This window comes from Bos javanicus, chromosome 16 (assembly GCF_032452875.1).
Source record: "Bos javanicus breed banteng chromosome 16, ARS-OSU_banteng_1.0, whole genome shotgun sequence".
In the NCBI taxonomy this organism is placed as follows: Eukaryota; Metazoa; Chordata; class Mammalia; order Artiodactyla; family Bovidae; genus Bos; species Bos javanicus.
The window spans coordinates 29,925,584-29,949,115 of NC_083883.1; the positions used below are offsets into that span (position 1 = coordinate 29,925,584).

Consider the following 23,532-nt stretch of genomic DNA (forward strand, 5'->3'; position numbering starts at 1 on the left):
ACACATGAATAAATTATTTGGGGGCAGAAAAGACAGGTATGGGCAGATTCTGTGTTCTCCTAATACCTCTCTCTTTACTTGTCCTGGTTCAGTTTAACTTTGTGCAAGACACATGATATGCATTAATTCAATACCATGCCACACTCCACAGAGAATCAGGGAATTCTGAAGCTAAATTTCATTACCTAGTTAGAAGAGAACAGAATCATCAAAATAAAATGGAGTTTAAGTCAAATGACAATATTGAAGAAACTCATGGTATCATAAGACTTCAATCAGCAGTGCTCTCTCACACTGTCACTTCGGAGAAAGACCATGCATGAATGCTACAGGAGTACTTCATATGCTGCTCAGTCAAATCTGTATGAGACTGACTGGCTGGAAACTGGTAATCATTTTGATGATCCAGAGTTTTGTTTAAACAATAAAAATGAGATTCTAGAATTCAAATCTAGTATATGCTTTTGTATCAACTGAATACCTTTTTGTATCTAAATATAAAAAATTACCATGGGGGAGTTCCTTGGTTAGGTGGTTAGGATTCTGGGCTTTCACTGCCATGGCCCAGGTTCAATCCCTGGTCGGGGAACTGAGATCCCACAAGCTGAAAGACACGACCAAAAAAAAAATTATCATGGATCTAGAGATTATCATACTAAGTGAAGTAAGTCAGAGAAAAACAAATGTCATATGATATTGCTTACAGGTGGAATCTAAACGAATTATACAAATGAACTTATTTATAAAACAGAAATAGATCCACAGACATAGAAAACAAACTTACAGTTACCGGAGGGGAGAGAGGGGGAGGGATACATTAGAAGTCTGAGATTAACATGTACACATTAATATACATAAAATAGTTAACCAACAAGGTCCTGGTGTATAACACAGGGAAACTATACATAATATTTTATAATAGCCTATAAGGAAAAGAACCTGAAAAAGCATATATATATTTACATATGTAACTATAAATTTAAACATACAAAACTGAATCACTTTGCTGTACACCTGAAACTAACACAATATAAATCAACTATATGTCAATAAAAAATATCAACTATATTTCAATTAAAAATAAATAGAATCAAAACAAAGGGGAGCACAGACATATAGCTTGTGGACAAATATGAAAATTTTCAGAACCTAAGCTACAAAACCTAGCATTTACCAGATAAAAAACTTCATATGAAAAAAAAAGATCAAAGAAGAGTGATTTGCTGGATGACATAGAGCTTAAATACGACAGCCGCTAGCCACATGTGTCTACTTGATTTTAAATCATTGAATGGAAATAAAATTAAAAATGCAGTTCCTGGTGGCACCAGCCCTATTTAAAGTGCTCAGTAGGTACGTTGTAGAAAGAAATGTCAGACAAGTGAGGATGTGAGGACAAAATACTCTGCCAGTTGTTTCCGTTTTTCTTTTCAAGTGTATAGACATAAACTTAAAAATTTACGGTTTCCTTTCTCTGAGGCTGAAATGTTCTTTTTTAACATTTCTCAGCTATGGGAATCAGCATTGTGAAAGACGTCCAGAAGAGTCTTTCTTGCTTAGAGGCTTTTGGGTAAAAATCCTTGAAAGAAGAAAAGGAATCATCCTTTCAAAAAGCTCAACAGGCTAGGTTCCAAATCTGTTTTGTGTTTGTTATTTGAATTTATATGACGCTGACTCAACAACAACAAAAAAGCTTCTTAACATTTTATCACTTTCCTGGCACATTGATACCTTTGCAGGGGAAGGGGGGAGGTGGGTGTTGCCTTTCGATCTCTTGCAACCACTGGCTCTGAAATAAACTTCAGAAACCGAAGAGGCCTGGGCAGCCGAGGAGATGAAATCAAAGCGAGGCCAGGATCAAAGGGGCCAACAGCTCTGGGATCTCAAGGTGAAAGCAGAGCCATCGACTCCCCTGGGCTGCCTTTTCCTGGCTCTCTCTTTAATAAACACCCGGGGCTCCAGGGCCAGGTTTGAGGGCAGCGCAGAGGGGAAGAGAGTACTTAGCACTTGGAGAGGAAAGGCAGGCCTCTGTGAAGTCTGGGGGAGTCGGTGACAGGAACCGTGGTGGGAAATGTGGAGCAACCAGAACACGACGGTGACCCCGAATGGCTCCATCCTCCCCAGCCCGGTGGCCTCAGAGCCAGTGTGGCTCTGGAGAATAATGTTTTCTTTCTGCATCACTTTTCTATTGCATTTTTACTTGTATTTTTACCAAACTTCCCTCTTAATACAGAAAGCAGCCTTGAAAATTGTCTGCTATTTACCTTGCCCTTCCCTGTGTCTATTTCAACAGGCATTCCTGACAGGCTGAATAAAATAATGGCCCCAAATTCTCAGCACATCAAGTGGTGAGGAGCAGAGCCCAGGTACTGGCAAGGGGGAATCAGACCCCTGATCTCAGTGATCCTCATCTTCAGCTAACCCTGAACTTGTCTGCTATTCTGAAACTGGTAAACTGACTTCCTTTGATAGAAACAAGTACTTTACAGAGCTTATTTAAAATATACTTAAATTTCACAGATCATCTACTTTGGGAAAATCACTTGGAATAATTGTTTTTTAAGATATTGCCAAGGATCGAGCTCTTTTCACTTTCCATTTGGAGAAACAGGTATAGGAGAAAGAACGAATATTCATTGTGTGCTTGCGGCATGGTAACTGAGTATGGAATCTAAAACTTGGATTTAGTGAAAACCACTCATGATTTTGAGACTTCTCTGGTGGATCAGATGATAAAGAATCCGCCTGCAAGGTGGGAGACCTGGGTTTGATTCCTGAGTCGAGAAGATCCCCTGGAGAAGGAGAGGGGAATGGCTACCCATTCCAGTATTCTTGCCTGCAGAATTCCATGGTCAGAAGAGCCTAGTGGTGTGCAGTCCACAGGGTTGCAAGGAGTTGGACACAACTGAGCGACTTTCACTCACTCATGATTTTATAGGTGTTTGTCAAACAAAGGAGAAGCAGAAAATAACTTTCAAGTGAATGAACACCTCAGAGCTTTGCAGAGACCCTCTAGACACTTATAGCTTACCGATTTTAGTCAATGAAAATCCAAGAGAACTGGGAAATTCATTCCTACCAGGAAGTAGTATCTCTTTTCAGATACATTTCCCTGTATTCTTTGCTTCAGTTTTTTTTTTAATTATTTTATTTTTAAACTTTACAATATTGTATTAGTTTTGCCCAACATTGAAATGAATCCACCACAGTGCTTCAGTTTTTAAAAGTTAGTTTGTTAAAAAAAAATGCAGCTTTTACCAGTTTTCCCACTAATGTTCTTTTTTCTTTTCTAACGACCCAACTCAGAATACCACAGGACATTTAGTCATCAAAAAACTAAGTTTTAAAAATATACTTATAACAACAATACAGGCCATGATTTAAAAAGTAAAAAACAAACAAACAAACAAACAAAAAAACCAGCACCAAAAGGTATACATTAAAATTTCCATCTCTAATACTTGACTCCAATTCCCAACCCTGGGTTTGCAGCACAGTCTCCTCACTGAAGTTATTTTGTAGGTATATACAAGCACATGCCATTAAAACTTCATTTTATTTTTATTTTATTTTATTTTTAAACTTTACAATATTGTATTAGTTTTGCCAAATATCGAAATGAATAAAACTTAATTTTAGAGGAAAAGGAGGAGAGAAGGGGAAAGGCTGAAATGTTATTTCAACATGGAGGATTCTAATTCCACAGACTCTCATAGATTCTCAGGAAAAGTCATAAGAAGATAATGCTTGTTTAGTCAGTTTGGAGGATTATCAAGCCACAAATTGAACACTGCAATTTCCTACCACTAGTTTAAAAGACAGAGAGAAGACTGTCTTATAGGTTTAGATTCCTTCATCAGATCGTCACCAGGCACTCCATTTGTCTCTGCAGGTCCATTTTCCTGGCCCACTCACTGTAAAACAGGCAGGCTTGAGGGTAGGGGAGGGCCCCTCACAGGCGAGCAGACAGCAGCAGAGGAATGAGGCTGGGCACTGGACTAGCGGGGATTTTCACATAGGCTAGAGAATTCCGATGACTCGACCTCTGCGGAGAGTTTCTGGGTTGCTGGGCCATCAGGCTGTTAGACCTCAGCTGGCAGCCAGCAGCCAAGCCAAGCTCTGCTTTCCTTGCTTGGTTGGCCTAACGGTGCCAGAGCAAAGCAATGGAAGCAGTGGATCTGGCTCCATCACCTCCATCGCCTGTGCCTGGGAACCCAGAGGGCCCAATGTGCCTCAGAGAACAACCCTGAGATGGGAGAGGGCCAGGGGCTTCACCCACCTCTGAGGGCGGCTGGGAAGATCAGCAGGGGGCCCAGGGGTCATGTCTGGAGACCGGCTTAGCACGGTGGCTTTGGAGTCATCTGGGCCTCGTCTAGACTGTGGAGTACTTCTTGATCTGGAAAACTGGGATAGGAATTTCGACTTCACAGGTACATATGCAAAGCACAGTCTAGTATAGTGACACTTCATAAGTGGTTTTTGGATTAATGAAAGAATGAAGGCACAGAGTAAAATAAAAGGGTCTGACCTCCCATCCCATACAGTCTATGTCTGAAAACCCCAATGACCAGGCTAAGGAATAAGAAGGAAGGAGGAGGGGGAAGAGAAAGAGGGGTGCTGTGGGGTCGATGGAGGAGCAAGCAGGCTGTGAGAATGGTCAGACTGCCTGCAAGAGCCTCTGGGACTGTGTCCCAGACCCCATCTTCCACCCCCACACCCACAGGGAGAGAATCAAGCACAGGGATCCTATTTGCAGCAGCCCCAATAATTCTTTCTGGGGACTTCCCTGGCAGACCAGTGGTTAAGACTGCATGCTTCCATTGCAGGGGGGTGAGGGTTCGATCCCTGGTAGAGAAGGTAAGAAGTTGCTCAGGTGCAACCAAAAAGTTAAAAAAAAAAAAAAAAAATCCTTTCTGCTTTGACACCTGGAAGGTCCACTCAGGACAAAAATATCCAAGCTCTTCCTGAGGTTGTCTCTGAGCATTCTAGAATGGATAGAGACAGGCAGGGGCTGTGGCCTAAAAGATCCTTCTAGCTCAGAGTCCCCTTGGAGCCAATGACAGAACATGGTCCTGGTGAAATCAGGGCTCAGGTTCTGGGAGCAAGAAGAGCCAAGTCTCTGTGCTCCTCTCCTGAAGACTGCACTGTGGTGGAGCTGCTTCCGTTCTGGACCGTGAGTTCCGATAAATCGGTTCAGTGCCATCCACTTCTACAGACCTTCACTGAGAGTCTGGCATGGTGCCTTGTACATACATAGCAGCAGACATACAAAGCAGACACTCGACAGACATGATCAAGAGAAGTGGCTCCTGCTCCCTAAGCCTTTACAATCTAGGAGGGGAGGCAGGTACAGGAACCATAACGACAGTACAAATAAGAATAAAATAGGAATCTTAAATGAGGCCCTGAGGGCAAAGGCAAGAGGGAGTGGAAACTTCAGGGTGCCCCTTTCATCTTCTCCCTTCCAGCTTAGATGAGCCTTGAGCATTGCAGGATATCTCCAGAGAGGCCAGATCAGGAGTCAATAACTGAATCTAGAAAGGCACATTCCTAACTCTGCTGTGTCTAGGGTACCCTTATTCCTAGGCCCACTGGGACATTCCAGACAAAAGGTCTCCTCCCCTCCAAGGTGAGTTTACTGCCTCTCTTTGAGGTTCCTTTATCTGCACCCCCTCCTTCTGATTCAGGATTTGTTACGGAGGTCTGAGGAGGACAGGGGCTGGGCTGTTTGACCAACCTGGTACCGGGTCTAGCACATAGCAGGGGGTGTAAATAAATACCTTTGATGACTACAGACAGGGCAGCGGGCAAGGCTCTCTGCCTGGCCATGGGAGAGATAGGCGGCTGGCCATGGGAGAGATAGGCGGCTGGCCCCTCGCTGCCCTGCGTGCGGGACCTGGCCCTAGAGGAGGGCGGTTCTGCCCCACTCCGCCCACGCACTCGGGCCCCTAGGCACTGCCCTCCCGGGCAGACCTGCTCTGGGGGATGTTGATTGTGGTGGCGGCGGTGGTGGGGCTGGCCCGGCAGATGGACGGGGGAGGGGGCGGAGGGGGCCCAGGCCCAAGTTCACGCCTCCCTCCCTCCATCCCACGGGCAGCGGAAGCGATTATTCCCCACCGGCGTCTGGCGGGGTGGGGGGCGGGCTCGCACCCCGAAGAGACACGGGCCTCCCCGCGTCCACCGCTTTGATCGCACCGCCACCCCGGGCCCCCGCCCTCGGCCCCGGGGCCAGTATAACTAAAGGCCGTGTCCCTCCCGGCGGTGCACTGGGGTCGGGCAGCGATGGCCGCAGCGGAGTCCAGCCAGCTCCAGGAGGAGATCGCCGCGCCCCCAGCCTACCTGCCCGCTCACCCCGGCGGGGCGTTCCTGCCGCCCCCGAACCCCAACGCTGGCCTGCTCCTCGCGCGCCCCTCGGGCTCCGCTCCGGAGCTCGGCGCCCCAGTAGCCTTCGCCGGCTTTCTCGGGAGGGGTCCCGGGCCCGCCGCGCCGCCCCACGCCGGCCTGGGCCCGCCTGCGCCCCCTAAAGGCGCGGCCGTCTCGTCGGCATCGCAGCGCCGCAAGCGCACGTCGTTCAGACCCGAGCAACTGCAGCTGCTGGAGCTCGTCTTCCGCCGGACCATGTACCCCGACATCCACTTGCGTGAGCGCCTGGCCGCGCTCACCTTGCTCCCCGAGTCCAGGATCCAGGTGAGCGGCTCGCGGCGGGCTGGCGAGTTCGCCGGTGCCGCCTACTTGACGTTGGGCAAGTTATTTCCTTTGAGCCTTAGTGTTCTAGGCTGTAAAATAAGTGTCTATTGGCTACGGTGATCGTGAGGCTTGAATGAAGTAATTCAGTCTCAGGCTCAATGACTTCTGCCTCTCATTGCTGAGTATAAGGGCTCCTTCCGGGAGGCTAGCTGGTCCCTTAAAATGGTCAAAAAATAAATCCTCAGCAGGAAGGTAATAGGGAGTATTTTCACACTTTTTTCCTTATCCAGGAAGGAGGGGCAGATGAGGTGCAGTTGGTGTTTCCCCCTGCTGGCTCACCAAGTTGCCCCCCTGGGTCCCTAGGCCACTTCCTTGGCAGGTGTTGGATTTGTAATGTGGGTTGTAAAGGATATGTCTTGCGGGTAAAGCTTGAAGCATATGGAGTCTCTTGTCACGGTTTGAAAAGTTTAGTGCAAGGTGTGTTTATTGCCTAAAGTAATTTAGATCAGAATCCTGGAGCTTGGTGGTCATAAGAAGCCTGCCTTTTTTGCCTGGTCTGTAGCACCATGGTCTGTACCTAAGAGCAATTCTAAGTAGGAGCCCTGATTTTCACACTGGGAGACAGTGGACTTGTTTTTCTGCCTTTCTGGTGGAATGCATCTGTCAGTTTCAACAGCAGGCACAGAAGCTTCCTAAGCAGGACAGGTCCTTTGGTATTTGTGGGGAAATAGTGAGCAAAAATTTTATTCACCTAAGTCAATGAAGTCCACTGAGAAAAATGCCTCCTTAAATAATTTGACAAGGGAGTATACTTTTGAAAATTGACTCTCCAGATTCTTTTAAGGCATAGTAGCATTTTTTCCCCCTAAAATTCTAAGTGCTGTTGTTGCTGTGGCATTTTTTCATTGCAGATGTCCCTATATAAAGAACTAGGTATTACTGCAGTTTTGCACCTGGGAATGATGAGGTCAAGAAAGCCGGGTGCTCTGATTTTGTGAAGTGTTGTGTGAAAACCATAAGGTTCCAGAGCAGGGAGCCAGGGCATGTTAACTGGAACTTACAGTGAACTATGAAGGTAAAAGTAGCACGAGGACTCCAACCAGAAGCAGTTTCTTTCTTCCCTCTTGCAGGTGTGGTTCCAGAACAGGCGTGCCAAGTCACGTCGTCAGAGCGGGAAACCCTTTCAACCCTCAGCCAGGCCGGAGCTGTTCCTCCACCACTCTGCTTGTGAAACTGAAGCAAAATATCTGAAGGCCCAGCCGCCTCTGGAGGTAGATGTGAACTGCCTGCCCGATCCCAACAAGGTTGGAGGAGGCATCTCTGACTCTAGCTCCCAGAGTCAGAATTTTGAAACCTGTTCTCCTCTCTCTGAAGATATTGGTTCAAAGCTGGACTCATGGGAGGAACACATCTTTTCTGCCTTTGGTAACTCTTGAGTCTGGGAGGACTCAGGGTGAGCTCAGAGGAACCATGACTGACAGTCAGGGGGACGCACATCGGAATACCGTCCTTTCTGGCTTCCATGTTAAGGACTCATCCGTGTTAACCTTGATAATGGTCCTTGAGTCATCTCTCACCTGTTGCTCATGGCCTGTTCCTTCTTCACAGTACACACCACCTAGGAGTTCTGGCATTTATTTTTATCAACACATCTCCAAATATGCACATTCATTTTGGTCCCCTTATCTGTTCCTTCTTACCAGCCCTGTTGTAATTTTTTCAAATTAGTTTCTCAGAACTCATTATTTTCACAAGAACTCCTCAGTTTGACTCAATTTCCCCTTTGCTTGACAGCTGCTGTCTTCATATGGCTCCTCCAAAGGCTAATACCCTTAAACTTATGTTAACCCAGCTCCTTCAACCCTCCTCCTATCGTCAAGATTTACTGCTTTTAAAATCGGGCCTCACATCTTTACACACCTTCACAGTTCCAGTGATTCTGCATCCAGATTATTCAAGAGACCCCTGCCTCTATTTTCTCAACTTTTAAAAAACTACTCTCTAAAACCTGTAGTAACTTTCAGTTGCTGCCAAATTATAAAGACCTTTTGGTTACTCTTGCCTGGAAAATCCCATGGATGGAGGAGCCTGGTAGGCTGCAGTCCATGGGGTCGCGAAGAGTCGGACAAGACTGAGCGACTTCACTTTCACTTTTCACTTGCATGCATTGGAGAAGGAAATGGCAACCCACTCCAGTGTTCTTGCCTGGAGAATCCCAGGGACGGGGGAGCCTGATGGGCTGCCATCTATGGGGTTGCACAGAGTCGAACACAACTGAAGTGACTTAACCTTAGCCTAGCCTTTGGTTACTCTTCTAGGTAACGGACATTGGTAGCCTATAGGACAGTTATGCACATCTTTAATTTCACCCATCCACAATATATGTCTGTCTCAAAGCCATTTCTTTCAGTTTTGGAAGCAAATGCATAACCTCTCTCTTTCAAAACACTCTAGACCTCCCTCTTGCTGAAGGCTGTAACTTTCTCTAATCCTGATTTTGTACCTGTTACTTCAGTCACTGCAGCATCATTACCCTTAGCACTTGTTAACTGTACTTCTGTGCAACTTTAGTTTATTATTATTAAATGTTTCCCACAAATGTTTCATTGTTAATTCTATTTAAATGAGTTCTGTTCTTTAGACAGCTCTTAGTACAGCACTTCACTCCATAACTATTCAGCACATATTTTGTGGCCATGAAGAACATTTCTGCAAGAAGTTTCTGCAAATGTAGTTTCTAAAGCCAGTCACTGGTATATCCGGAGGCCACTGTATTAAGTTTAACTTGGTTAAAAGTCGGTCTAGCTTGTTCAAAGTTTAGTAACACGAATCTTTTGGTTCCAGGAGATTTCTTGTTCCCAATTTATATGATAAGGATGTATGAAAATTATTATTTTCAAGTTATTCTGAGATAAATTATTGTCTTGTTATTTTGAGGGTTTTTAAACTTCTAAAGGCAAAAGGAAACTCTTTGTATATGAGGTAATCACAGGTAAGTTTTTTTGTGAATTGTACTTTGGAGGCAGCTCATTGGAGAAGGAAATGGCAACCCACTCCAGTGTTCTTGCCTGGAGAATCCCAGAGATGAGGCAGCCTAGCAGGCTGCCGCCGTCTATAGGGTCGTACAGAGTCGGACACAACTGAAGCAACTTAGCAGCATGAGAAACCAGGGCTGGGGCCAGGACTCAGGTGTTTCTGTTTTTTTAATGGAATTTTTTTTTTATTTGAATATGCCTTGGCATGGGGCTTCCCAGGTGGCAGTGCAGGAGACAAGAGACGTGGGTTAGATTCCTGGGTCGGGAAGATTCCTTGGAGGAGGGCATGGCAACCCACTCCAGTATTATTGCCTGGAGAATCCCCATGGACAGAGAAGCCTGGGGGGCTTAGAGTCCATAGGGTTGCAAAGAGTCAGACACAACTGAAGTGACTCAGCACACATGCCTTAGCATGGATATTATTTCCCAAACCAGGGATCAAACCTGGGCCCTTGGCAGTGAAAGCGAGGGCCCACCAGGAAATTCCCCAGGACTGGACTACCAGGGAATTCCACAGGACTCAGGTCTTGATTACCAGAAGACTGTGAACTACACTGAAAACCTCAGAGATTATACGTGCCCACTACCCTGATCTTCATAGAAGGGTTGAGTGGCCTGTACTTTTCCGAGTAGCACATCCACTATTATAAGCAACCAGGATATAGTTCAGGCTTTAGTAGCAGATGACTTCTGAAAACTGTCTGAAATAAAAAATGGGATGATAAACATTAGGTCTTATTTTCAGTGCTTGCTTTGTATTATACATTATACTTGGGGCCTACTATGGGGTTGGCCAGGAGGTCTCACAATCACAGCTTCCTTCGCATTTAGACTTGTGACAAGGCCAAATGAGATAATATAAATACATTCACAACTGAGAGGCATATCATTTAAACTTAACAGTCCATTAAGGATCACATTTAAAGGAAATCTTATAATGAACATATTAATTTTATTATTGTATTTACATTATGTTCTCTTTTCCCCAGTGAACAGTTAAAAAAAAATCTACAAATGTTTAAGTACTGTCACAATTTTTAATATAGGATCCTCTAAGAGTGGTCTGTACTGTTCTGAAACACTTAAGAGACCCTAACTGTTGAATGCATTACAGGCATTATAGATTTAATCCTTACAACTGCCATGTAAGGTAGGGACTGTTATTATTTTAAAAATTACGAAATTTAAGTAGTGGTTGACAGTCACATAGCTAATAAATAATGGCCAGGACTCAAATCTAGAACTCAGTCCACCATTTATTCACCACCATATAATGGCTGTTATATTGGCCTGACCTTTTAGTTAGGACTAATGATAATGTGATAGGTTTAAAGGCAACTCCTTAATCAGTATTTGTACATCCAAGTGAGTATGTCTCATCTTTCAAAGCAATCCTCACAAAGGACCCTACTTTTATTCCAGGGACTCAAATGTTGCTTAGAACTCCTTAGAAACTCTTGTTCATTTATTCCACAAATATTTGGTGCCTATGAAAGGCACTTTAGCAGGGCCTGGAAATAAAATGGTGAGCAAAACCAGCAATGGTCCCCCACCTAATGGACCCAAGAAGCCAGGATGGAGACAGAAGAAATACAAAATTGCAAATGTGACCCAGTGCTGGATGGAGGAGGCCTGTGAGGGCCTGGAGAGGACATGTAGTGGTCAAAGATTATCTTCCTTTCTGAAGATACCTTCAGACAGGGATGCTGAAGGTAAAATCTGCAGGATCATCAGGAGTTACCAAAGTAAAGGGAGAGGGAACACAGAGGGCACTGAGTGTGCAAAGACCCTGGAGACTTAAGGAGCAGGGTGGAGAAACTGTACGGGAGGCCAGATCAGGCATGGCTGTGTAGGTCTTGTAGAAGAGTTCTGAATTTGTCCTGAGAGACAGAAGACTTTAGTTGGGAATAACCTGACCCGTTCTTCATTTTAAGAGCATCGCTTTGGCCGCTTCTGCGGAGAGCTGAGTGGATGCTGGGAGACAAGAACTCTCTGCTGTATTCCAGGATAGGGATGAGGGCACTGGGTGGACAGTACTGGTGATAATGAAGATGGAGAAAGGGCTTGAATTCAAGGAAAAAAATTTAACAGGCAAGTTTGTTTGTAGATTCTCAATGGTAGCAAGTGAATCTGATTTTTGGAACTAATAGAAATTCAGAACCAAATCTACATAAAGCATGATGTACTTGCTTGCTCGCTCAATCTGGCTTTGATAGTTTTCTTTAGGGCTCCATAAAGGTGTTAAGCAGTGGCAGCATCATTTAAATTAATGCACAGCCGATCCCAAATGACTACTTTGAATTATATAGATTTCTTCTTCCTTAAACAAAAATAAAATTCATATTTATTCTTAGGCACAGTTCTTGTCATCAACACATGATGGCACTGAAAGATATAGATGATGCTTAATTACGTAAGTGCAAAACTAGGTATAATTTAAGTGTGACAAGTCAGCCTTAAGAAATGTAGAAGAAAAAATATAAAAAATGCTTACCTAAGTCTAGGCAGAATATATTGAAAAGCAACCTTTCTCTAGTCTAGAGTAAGCCAAGTAACTTACGTGCTCAGTGTTTTCCATAGTGACTACTTAGCCGTGGGGAAAAAACGTCCTAATGGTATTTTAATTCAAAATGACTTAGTAATAAATTTGTACTGTTCCTCCAAAAAATATAGTTTAGTGGAAAAGATAATTTTAAAAAACATTTTAAATAGAAGAAATATTTATCAACTTGTATTAATTAAATGAAAATGAAGATCATTAATTTTCATAAATCAATTTATTTAGAATTACAAATATTAAGAATAAAAGATTTATGCATTTCTTAATTAAACATAACAGTTTAGCTAAATATAAACTCTGCACTAAAGTTCTGCAGTGGCACAATACCAACAAAGAATATGGAAGCATTTTTAAACTATACAAAAATTTCAAATGGAAAATAATCTTGTTTCAGTTTTATTATACATTAATATAAAAAGTCTCATTTTATGAGACATCTAAAAGAATCAAAGCCACTTCTACAGCTATATCTTAAACTCCAAATCTGAAAACAATTTATTATATTTTGACTTTATAATATTCTATATTAAAACAGAGAAAATTCCAAATACACACTTTTTACAAGATTAACATCTTAGGCAGGGTTTTCCTTAAAAAACCGAGAACCAAAAAAGCCCACAACCAAATACAAACCTTTTTTCTCCATTTTCTAGCACTGGCTATTGTATTTGTTTTCCTTATAAAATTTTTTTTACTTTAAAAATTGTGTAACTGTTGGATTTTAACCAGTAATCTGGTTCAAAAATTGTGCAAATAAACAAAAAAATATGAAAATAGTGTGTTATCAGTCTTTTGAAAATAAATCCCATAACAATGGCACTTTTTGCCCTGAATTGATGGGAAAAGACATGCCAAATCCATTTGCTGAAATTTAGCATCTTGCAGTAATGTTTCTTTCCTGCTCCTTCATTTTCTTTCAACAGACAAACAACAAAGGTTTCTTTTATAAATTATGATAAATTAAAATATTTATTATTATAAAATGATCTATAGAACCATGTCACATTGCAAGTATATATCATATATACTTGTAAAGTCCGTATTTCCCACCTATATTCCAGTGGCTTCCTAAAAATGAGGACTTCCCATATCTCATGATGTTATCTTTTGAAGACTGAAGTGGTGATCAACTAAATGAACTGGAGTTGTAATTTTCTAGATAGAATTTCCACATTGCCATGCATAATGCACAAAAGACCATGTTTCTTCATGTTCTCCACTGCAGTAGTTGTCTGCCTGGGTTGAGTTGAATTCATGCACATTAAAAAAATGGTCAACATATTCTTCCATGAAATTATGTTATGTTCAGACATTTTCAGTTTAAAAATACTTGCTAATAAACATATATAACATAAGCAGTGCTACTGCAGCTGAGTAATAAAAGAAAAATAAATATAATGCTGGTCAGCAATGCTGGTTCAAGAAGCAGTAGAGTATATTAAAACGCCTTATTTGGAGATTTAAATTTTCCTTGTTTTCCAGCAGATAGGTTATTTGGTGTTGGAAGCCTATATAAAGGAAGAGAACTTCACAAAAACAATGTCCTATGCAGTTGGGATAATTAAATCTTCTATTCAGTCTCTGTTGGTGTTATTTGCTGCAAAGGCATGTAAGTTTCCCATCTGGCTCAGGCCGCTCTGAATATGTGCAACATGAATTTCTACATTATTCTGAAAGCAACTAAAGAAAGAAGAAATATGGTTAACTAGTTTATCTCACAAAATTAAAAACAGTTTTTCTAAAAAGAAAAAGCTGAATTTCAGTTAGGAAATAGCTAAGATAACAACCCCACATAAGTAACATATCTTCCCTTTACATTAGCCATAATTCTATTTCAGTAGTAACTGAAAGGTATGCTTGAAAGAAGCCAAGAAACCATGGAAGTACTGGAAAGAGGATGGACAAATCTCTCTTTGGGGAAGACTTACTTCAAAGTTAAACCTCTATGCCAAACCCAAACCTAAATATTATATGTCTTTGACGCCTTTATATAAAAAAATCCATCTGAAAATTCTGTCAATAGACTGCATATAACATGAAAGCTCATTTACAATTTACTTAAAGGATAAAAATCATGACTACTTCATAAATATGTACAATTCTTAAAGCTTATACTGGAAATCACTATGAATTTCAATAAAAATAGAGTACATCTAACGAATTACCTGATATTAGAAGCATCTATTGTACTCTTGATATCATTTAGTGAATCTGTAAGTGATTTAAATTCAAAGGAATTCAGGTCGCCTCCTTCTGCTAGACACTAAAGAAAAAAAAATTTCAAAATTGTACTTCGAATACAGACAAAAACTCTGCTCTAATATACAGTTTAATTTTTTAGCACCAAATTAGCACAGTTTGTTTAGGTGTCAAAATGAAGAAAGTATTCTTAATATTTTCCCCAAAAGGTCCTCTGAAATTTACCTTAATTTGTAATAAAATAGCTGTAAGCCTGGAGATTAAGTCTGTCAGATTTTCATTTTCAACACAGGGCTGTCCTGTTGAGGAATTTGCATGCCGAACTATTTCCTGTGCTTCTTCCTCACACCTTCGTCTCATGTCTGTCGGCTGATCTGCAGGCTGGAGCCCTTGGTCTGGAGCAAGCTGAACACAGATGATTAAAACACAAGATACACATTCATAAGGCCATGATAATTTCTGTGTGTTTGTGCCCTGTTTGCAGATTAGGATTTTTTAAAAAGTAGCATTTGTGTAACAAAAACAACCTCACTTTTACCTTAGAAATTTTTTCTCCTCTAACAGTATTTATTTTTTGATTTGTTTTATATTTTGGGTACCTTTTAATTTTGAGGTACTTCTAAAAAAAGAATAGAACAAAAATTTCTTGATAACCTTTTACCCAGATTCACTAACTGCTTATGGTTTACTGTGTTTGAGTTAACATTCAACCTTTCTCTGTATATAATTTTTTTTCTCTTAATTATTTGAGAATAAATTGCAAACACTGTGCCTCTTTACTCCTAAATACTTAATAACCACAGAGCAATGATCTGATCACAATCAGGAAGTTTAGCAAAGACATAATACCATTTTCTAACAGTCTATATACAGATTTCATCAACTGTCCCAATACCTAGCTATTTTTCCCCCTGAATACATCTGGTTGTCCTGTTTCTCTAGACTCCTTTACTCTGGAACAGTTCCTCAGTCTTTCATAACCTTGATAGCTTTGAAGAATATCAGCCAATTATTTTGCATAATATCCCTCAATGTGGGTTTGTCTGTTTCCTCTTGATTAGACTAAAGTAATAGGTCTTCGGCGGGAACACCACGAAAGTGATGTTGTTCTCAGTTCACTGTGACTAGGAGGTGTATGATGTTTATCTGCCCCACTACTGCTTATGTTATCTTTGATCACCTGGTTAAGGAAGCTATGTGCCTCCATCAGCACAGACAGCTTCCTTGTTCTTAGAGCAGCACACCGCTCCACTATGGGATGTGCCATAAGTTATTCAGCCAATTCCCTATGTATGGGCATTTAGGTTACTTCTAATATTTTGTGACTGTCAGAAACACTGCAATGAATAATCTTGTCTTCTAACATTTAACATTTTTTTAAACTGAAGTATACATAAATATATAATACTCCAAGGGTAGCTACCATCCTGACTTTTATATATATATAAACAATACAGACCTATATATTATTATATATATTAGTTTTTGCTGGCTTTTGAGCTTTACATAATATGAAATTATGCATTATATATTCTTTTGTGTCTGACTTTATTTGTTCAATATTTGCATGTTCTCATATGAACAAATATGTTCACATATTCATTCTTATTGCTAAGAATTCCATATTATATGATAACTTACCGATTCATTTTAGTATTGATGGGTATTTGGGTAATTTCTAATTTTTGGCTATAATGAACAGTGATGCTATATATGTTCTAGTGTCTATCCTTTGGTAAATACATGTTCATATATCTTTGATATATACACAGAAGTGGAATTGCTTGTTCTCATTTTAAAATCAATATTGTGCTTCCATAAGAGCTTTGTGAAAATTAAATTAAGTTTACTCCATTAGGAAATGAGTGTCACATATGGCCTTGTGTACACAGTGAGATACAAAAGGACATCCACTTCTGCATGTTTCACGTCATCTTGGACAGCATGGTTTGCACCTCTTGTGGATGGTTGCTAGTCCAGGGGGAGAACTCTATTTGCAGGGACAACACATATTGCTATGTAGGTAAATGACAATTATCAGGAAAATAAAAATAATAATGGATGGCTGAAGGAATGAGCAAAACATACTCAGAATTTAGTTAAAGGTAATCGCAGGTCATTTCTCTCAGTTCAAGTGGACTGGTATCAACAAAAATGGCAGATCTTTGGGACTCAATGATGAGGTTAGTATCATAAAAAGCTGTTTATCTCACATCACAAACAGATGTGGCTGTAAATATCCCATGCTGTGCTTAGTTGCTGGGTTGTGTCTGACACTGTGAGCCCATGGACTGTAGACCACCAGGCTCCTTTGTCTGTGGGGATTCTCTAGGCAAGAATACTGGAGTGGGTTGCCATGCCCTCCTCCAGGGGGTCTTCCCAATCTAGGAATAGAACCTCTCGCATTGCAGGTGGATTCTTTACCATCTGAGCCACCAGGGAAGTCCTAGACCCATGCACTTATGGTCAATCTACAACAAAGAGGCACAAATATACAATGGAAAAAAGGTAGTATCTCTTCAGTAAATGGTGCTGGGAAAACTGGACAGCTATATGTAAAATAATGAAATAGAACATTCTCTCAGTTCAGTCGCTCAGTCGTGTCCGACTCTTTGCGACCCCATGAATCTCAGCACGCCAGGCCTCCCTGTCCATCACCAATTCCCGGAGTTCACTCAAACTCACGGCCATAAAGTCAGTGATGCCATCCAGCCATCTCATCCTCTGTCATCCCCTTCTCCTCCTGCCCCTAATCCCTCCCAGCATCAGCGTCTTTTCCAATGAGTCAACTCTTCGCATGAGGTGGCCAAAGGACTGGAGTTTCAGCTTTAGCATCATTCCTTCCAAAGAAATCCCAGCGCTGATCTGCTTCAGAATAGACCAGTTGGATCTCCTTGCAGTCCAAGGGACTCTCAAGAGTCTTCTCCAACACCACAGTTCAAAAGCATCAATTCTTCAGCACTCAGCTTTCTTCACAGTCCAACTCTCACATCCATACATGACCACTGGAAAAACCATAGCCTTGTCTAGATGGACCTTTGTTGGCAAAGTAATCTCTCTGCTTTCTAATATGCTGTCTAGGTTGGTCATAACTTTCCTTCCAAGGAGTAAGCGTCTTTTAATTTCATGGCTGCAATCACCATCTGCAGTGATTTTGGAGCCCCCCAAAATAAAGTCTGCCACTGTTTCCACTGTTTCCCCATCTATTTCCCATGAAGTGATGGGACCAGATGCCATGATCTTCGTTTTCTGAATGTTGAGCTTTAAGCCAACTTTTTCACTCTCCACTTTCACTTTCATCAAGAGGCTTTTGAGTTCCTCTTCACTTTCTGCCATAAGGGTGGTGTCATCTGCATATCTGAGGTTATTGATATTTCTCCCGGCAATCTTGGTTCCAGCTTGTGCTTCTTCCAGCCCAGAGTTTCTCATGATGTACTCTGCATATAAGTTAAATAAGCAGGGTGACAATATACAGCCTTGACGTTCTCCTTTTCCTATTTGAACCAGTCTGTTGTTCCATGTCCAGTTCTAACACTTGCTTCCTGACCTGCATATAGGTTTCTCAAGAGGTAGGTCAGGTGGTCTGGTATTCCCACATCTTTCATAATTTTCCACACTTTATTGTGATCCACACAGTCAAAGGCTTTGGCACAGTCAATAAAGCAGAAATAGATGTTTTTCTGGAACTCTCTTGCTTTTTCCATGATCCAGCGGATGTTGGCAATTTGATCTCCGGTTCCTCTGCCTTTTCTAAAACCAGCTTGAACATCAGGAAGTTCACGGTGCACATATTGCTGAAGCCTGGCTTGGAGAATTTTAAGCATTACTTTACTAGCGTGTGAGATGAGTGCAATTGTGAAGTAGTTGGAGTATTTTTTGGCATTGCCTTTCTTTGGGATTGGAATGAAAACTGACCTTTTCCAGTCCTGTGGCCACTGCTGAGTTTTGCAAATTTGCTGGCATATTGACTGTAGCACTTTCACAGCATCATCTTTCAGGATTTTAAATAGCTCAACTGGAATTCCATCACCTCCACTAGCTTTGTTCGTAGTGATGCTTTCTAAGGCCCACTTGACTTCACATTCCAGGATGTCTGGCTCTAGGTGACTGATCACACCATCATGATTATCTTGGTCGTGAAGATCTTTTTTGTACAGTTCTTCTGTGTATTCTTGCCACCTCTTCTTAGTATCTTGTGCTTCTGTTAGGTATACCATTTCTAGTCAATCTAATCACACGGACACAGCCTTGTCTAACTCAGTGAAACTAAGCCATGCCATATGGGGCCACCTAACACGGGTGGGTCATGGTGGAGAGGTCTGACAGAATGTGGTCCACTGGAGAAGGGAATGGCAAACCACGTCAGTATTCTTGCCTTGAGAACCCCATGAACAGTATGAAAAGGCAAAATGATAAGATACTGAAAGAGGAACTCCCCAGGTCAGTAGGTGCCCAATATGCTACTGAAGATCAGTGGAGAAATAACTCCAGAAAGAATCAAGGGATGGAGCCAAAGCAAAAACAATACCCAGTTGTGGATGTGAGTAATAGAAGCGAAGTCCTATGCTGTAAAGAGCAATATTGCACAGGAACCTAGAATGTTAGGTCCATGAATCAAGGCAAATTGGAAGTGGTCAAACAGGACATGGCAAGAGTGAACATCGACATTCTTGGAATCAGCGAACTGAAATGGACTGGAATGGGTGAATTTAATTCAGATGACCATTATATCTACTACTGTGGGCAGGAATCCCTTAAAAGAAATGGAGTAGTCATCACGGTCAACAAAAGAGTCAGAAATGCAGTACTTGGATGCAATCTCAAAAACGACAGAATCATCTCTGTTCGTTTCCAAGGCAAATCATTCAATATCACAGTGATCCAAGCCTATGCCCCAACCAGTAACTCTGAAGAGCTGAAGTTGAACAGTTCTATGAAGACCTACAAGACCTTTTAGAACTAACACCCAAAAAAGATGTCCTTTTCATTATAGGGGACTGGAATGCAAAAGTAGGAAGTCATGAAACACCTGAGGTAACAGGCAAATTTGGCCTTGGAATACGGAATGAAGCAGGGCAAAGGCTAATAGAGTTTTGCCAAGAGAATGCACTGGTCATAGCAAACACCCTCTTCCAACAGCACAAGAGAAGACTCTACACATGGACATCATCAGATGGTCAACACCGAAATCAGACTGATTATATTCTTTGCAGTCAAAGATGGAGAAGCTCTATACAGTCAGCAAAAACAAGACCGGGAGCTGACTGTGGCTCAGATCACGAACTCCTTATTGCCAAATTCAGACTTAAATTGAAGAAAGTAGGGAAAACCACTAGACCATTCAGGTATGTCCTAAATCAAATTCCTTATGATTATACAGTGGAAGTGAAAAATAGATTTAAGGGACTAGATCTGATAAATAGAGTGCCTGATGAACTACGGACAGAGGTTTGTGACATTGTACAGGAGACAGGGATCAAGACCATCCCCATGGAAAAGAAATGCAAAAAAGCAAAATGGCTGTCTGGGGAGGCCTTACAAATAGCTGTGAAAAGAAGAGAAGTGAAAAGCAAAGGAGAAAAGGAAAGATATAAGCATCTGAATGCAGAGTTCCAAAGAATAGCAAGGAGAGATAAGAAAGCCTTCCTCAGCGATTAATGCAAAGAAATAGAGGAAAACAACAGAATGGGAAAGACTAGAGATCTCTTCAAGAAAATTAGAGATACCAAGGGAACATTTCATGTAAAGAACATTCTCTAATACCATATAAAAAGTAAACTCAAAATGGATTAAAGACTTAAATGTAAGACCAGATATTAGAACACTCTTTGACATAAATCACAGCAATATTTTTTTGGATCCATCTTCTAGAGTAATGAAAACAAGAGCAAAAAAAAAAAGGGACCTAATTAAACTTAAAAGCCTTGCATAGCAAAGGAAACTGTAAATAAAAAGACAAACTACAGAATGAGATAACATGTTTGCAAATGATGTGACCGCAAAGGATTAATTTCTGAAATAAACAAAGAGTTTATACAACTCAATATCAAAAAAACCCAAACAACCCAATCAAAAAATGGGCAAAAGACCGAAAGAGACATTTCTCCAAAGAAGACGTTCACATGGGCAACAAGTACATGAAAAGATGCTCCACACCTCTAGTTATGAGAGAAGTGCAATCAAAACTACAAAAAGTTATCACCTCACATCAGTGAGAATGGCCATCATCAAAAAGTCTACAAATAATGAATGCTGGAGAGGGTACGGAGAAAAGGAACCCTCCTACACTGATGGTAGGAGTGTAAACTGGTATAGCGAGTACAGAGAACAGTATGGAGGTTCCTTAAAAACTAAAAACAGTTACTATTATGATCTAGTAATCGTACTCATGGAAAAGATGAAAACTCTAATTCAAAAAGATAAATGCACCCCAAAGTTCATAGCAACACTATTTACAATAGCCAAGACATAGAAGCAACCTAAATGTTTATCAGTAGAAGAATGGATAAAGAAGATGTGGTATAAGGAAAAAAAAAACAAACCACAGGAATATGTGGTACATATATACAATAGAATATTACTCAGCTTTAAACAAAGAATGAAAAATGCCATTTACAGCAACATGGATGGACCTAGAGATTATCATACTAAGTGAAGTAAGTCAGACAAAGAAGGCAAATATCATTATGATAACACTTACTTGTAGAATCTAAAAACATGGTACCAAAAAAAGGATCAAAAAGTGATACAAATAAAATTTTTTACAAAACCAAAATGGACTCTCAGACATAGAAAAGAGGACATAGAAAGGATTATCAGTGGAAAAGGGATGGGGGGAGGATAAATTAGGAATTTTGGATTAACAGATATACACTACCGTATATAAAACAGATAAACAAGGTCCTACTGTATAGCATAGGCAACTATATTCAGTAATAATCTATAATGGAAAAGAATGTGAAAAAGAACATATGTCTCTGAATTACTTTGTGTACACTTGAAGCACTGTAAATCAACTGGTCTACAAATAATAAATGCTGGAGAAGGTATGGAGAAAAGGAACCCTCCTACACTGAGTAGGAATGTAAATTGGTACAGTCAGTATGGAGAACAGTATGGATGTTCCTTAAAAACTAAAAACAGAGTTACCATTATGATCAAGTAATCCCACTCATGGAAAAGATGAAAACTCTAATTCAAAAGGATACCTTTTGAATGCTAATTCAAAAAACCCTACTTCAAAAAAAAAAAGTGGCTTTACTGGAAATATACAACTTCTAAGAATGCAAATGCTGGAGCATACTAAACTCATTACAATCATTTCATTCTTCCTTGTAAGAAACTCAAATTTTTGATGAAACTGGTGAACCACCTTCATACATATAATTATATGTACATAACAATAATGATAATTCACAAATAATCCTATAATGTATGTGACTGCAGTTCAAAAATGCATAGTTCTAATGTAAAGTTTATTTTTAAAATTTCTATTTATTTATTTTTTTGACTGTGCCTCACAGCCTGTGGGATTTTAGTTCCCCAAGCAGACATTGAACACAGGCTCTCAGCAGTGAAAACACCGAGTCCTAACCATTGGACCACCAGGGATCCCCAAATGTAAAGTTTAAAAAGGAGCAATCAAAACTGTATACACAGCATGGTCATAACTTTGTAAGAAAAAGCATGTATGGTTTAAAAAAATTAGGAAATAAACAAAAATAAAGTTTTTGTGGTAGTAGAATTAAGAGTAATTATTTTTCTGGATGTTTCTAAATTTTTAGAGAGCTATAATCATTTGTAATTCAAACAAAAAACCAACAGAATTGACAGGTGTGTATAAAGCACTCTTCAATGTTGATGCTGTAAGGGAAAAAAAAGTATATAAAATATGGTTCTGCTCAAAGATCTTGGCTTAGTTTGGGTTTTCTAAGATGGGATGGTAACAGTATCAGTTTCAAGTAAGAGGGGGTCACAGCCCCCTCAAGGGAACTCTGCACACACCACCTACCTCATAGCAGTACTGCTGAACTTTGTGCAAGACTTTGTTTAGGTCCTTGTTCAGTTGTTCAAGCTCTAAAACGATCGTTGCATATCTCCGTTGAAATTCAATGCCAATGGGCATGGAATATGATTTCTGAGAAGGAAAAAAAGTCAGATTTTGATAACGTTTTTTTTTTTAACAATGCAATTTCAACGATCTACTAGGATACAGGACTTTTTTTTTTTTTTTTTAAACTTTACATAATTGTATTAGTTTTGCCAAATATCAAAATGAATCCGCCACAGGTATACATGTGTTCCCCATCCTGAACCCTCCTCCCTCCCCAGGACTTATTCAAAATAGACAAACAGGTTATTAAAACAGACTATGCTCAATGTTATACTACTTATATGTGGTAATGGTATTATTGTTATTTAGGTGATTGTCTTTGTTCTTATGAGTGTCATGATCATGATGTCTGTCATTTACTTTTTAAAAAATGGAGATTGTATATATATATATAGAGTGTGTGTGTGTGCAAGACAGATTAAATGTTCAAAACTGTTGAATCTATGTATGTTTCTTATGTTTCTTAAAAATCTTTTAACTTTTTAGTAACTTTATCATTTTCAAAAATAAAAAGTTGGTAAAAAATTATATATATTCATTTGAAGTGTTCTAGTAATTTAATTGATTCTCCATTTGGACTCAATTCAGTATAGCATAATGGATAACAGTCATGCGTGCTAGAATCAGATTACATGTTCAAAACCCAACACTATTACATACTAGCTGTGTGACTTTAAGCAAGTTCCTTAATTTCTCTGTGTCTGTTTTCTCATCTGCAAACTGGGGATAAAAGAACTTCTATCTAATGAGATTATGGCAAAGGTTAAATGAAATAATATATGGTAGCATATTGCCTTCCACATAGAAAATATTCATTAAGTATTAACTGTTATCACCATTGCCATCATTTCGTATCTGCTTCCTACCAGTAAGTGTAAACAGACTTTGATTCCATTTCTTTTCCTCTCTTCATAACACCTCCAATAAATTACACTATC

General features: G+C 40.4%; 2 protein-coding genes and 1 long non-coding RNA gene across 3 annotated transcripts in view; 1 reads left to right on the plus strand and 2 right to left on the minus strand.

Moving 5' to 3' along the window:
• Window positions 1–3,557: 3,557 nt before the first annotated feature.
• LOC133227651 (uncharacterized) lies at window positions 3,558–6,471 on the minus strand. The gene is made up of 3 exons (XR_009729901.1): window positions 6,340–6,471; window positions 4,280–4,404; window positions 3,558–3,914 (listed from the first exon to the last, which is right to left on the minus strand). It is a non-coding gene; the product is annotated as an uncharacterized LOC133227651 (long non-coding RNA).
• Window positions 5,851–10,590, plus strand: MIXL1 (Mix paired-like homeobox). Its single transcript, XM_061382402.1, has 2 exons — window positions 5,851–6,687; window positions 7,818–10,590. Exons 1-2 carry the CDS (start codon window positions 6,283–6,285, stop codon window positions 8,121–8,123), a joined length of 711 nt encoding a protein of 236 aa, XP_061238386.1. The 5' UTR covers window positions 5,851–6,282; the 3' UTR covers window positions 8,124–10,590.
• Window positions 10,591–12,480: 1,890 nt separating this feature from the next.
• Window positions 12,481–23,532, minus strand: part of LIN9 (lin-9 DREAM MuvB core complex component) — an 85,273-nt gene continuing 74,221 nt past the window's right edge. The window contains exons 12-15 of the mRNA XM_061382401.1: window positions 22,493–22,618; window positions 14,707–14,886; window positions 14,448–14,545; window positions 12,481–13,962 (exon numbers count right to left, since the gene is read on the minus strand). Coding sequence (XP_061238385.1) covers window positions 13,857–13,962; window positions 14,448–14,545; window positions 14,707–14,886; window positions 22,493–22,618 — 510 coding nt within the window. The 3' untranslated portion in view covers window positions 12,481–13,856. The remainder of the gene's footprint in view (window positions 13,963–14,447; window positions 14,546–14,706; window positions 14,887–22,492; window positions 22,619–23,532) is intronic.

Excerpts from the sequence above, each read along its gene's own strand:
- MIXL1 (XM_061382402.1), top strand. The coding sequence starts at position 6,283 with ATGGCCGCAGCGGAGTCCAGCCAGCTCCAGGAGGAGATCGCCGCGCCC. Across the intron at positions 6,688-7,817 it reads TCCCCGAGTCCAGGATCCAG|GTGTGGTTCCAGAACAGGCG; the intron begins GTGAGCGGCTCG and ends TCCCTCTTGCAG.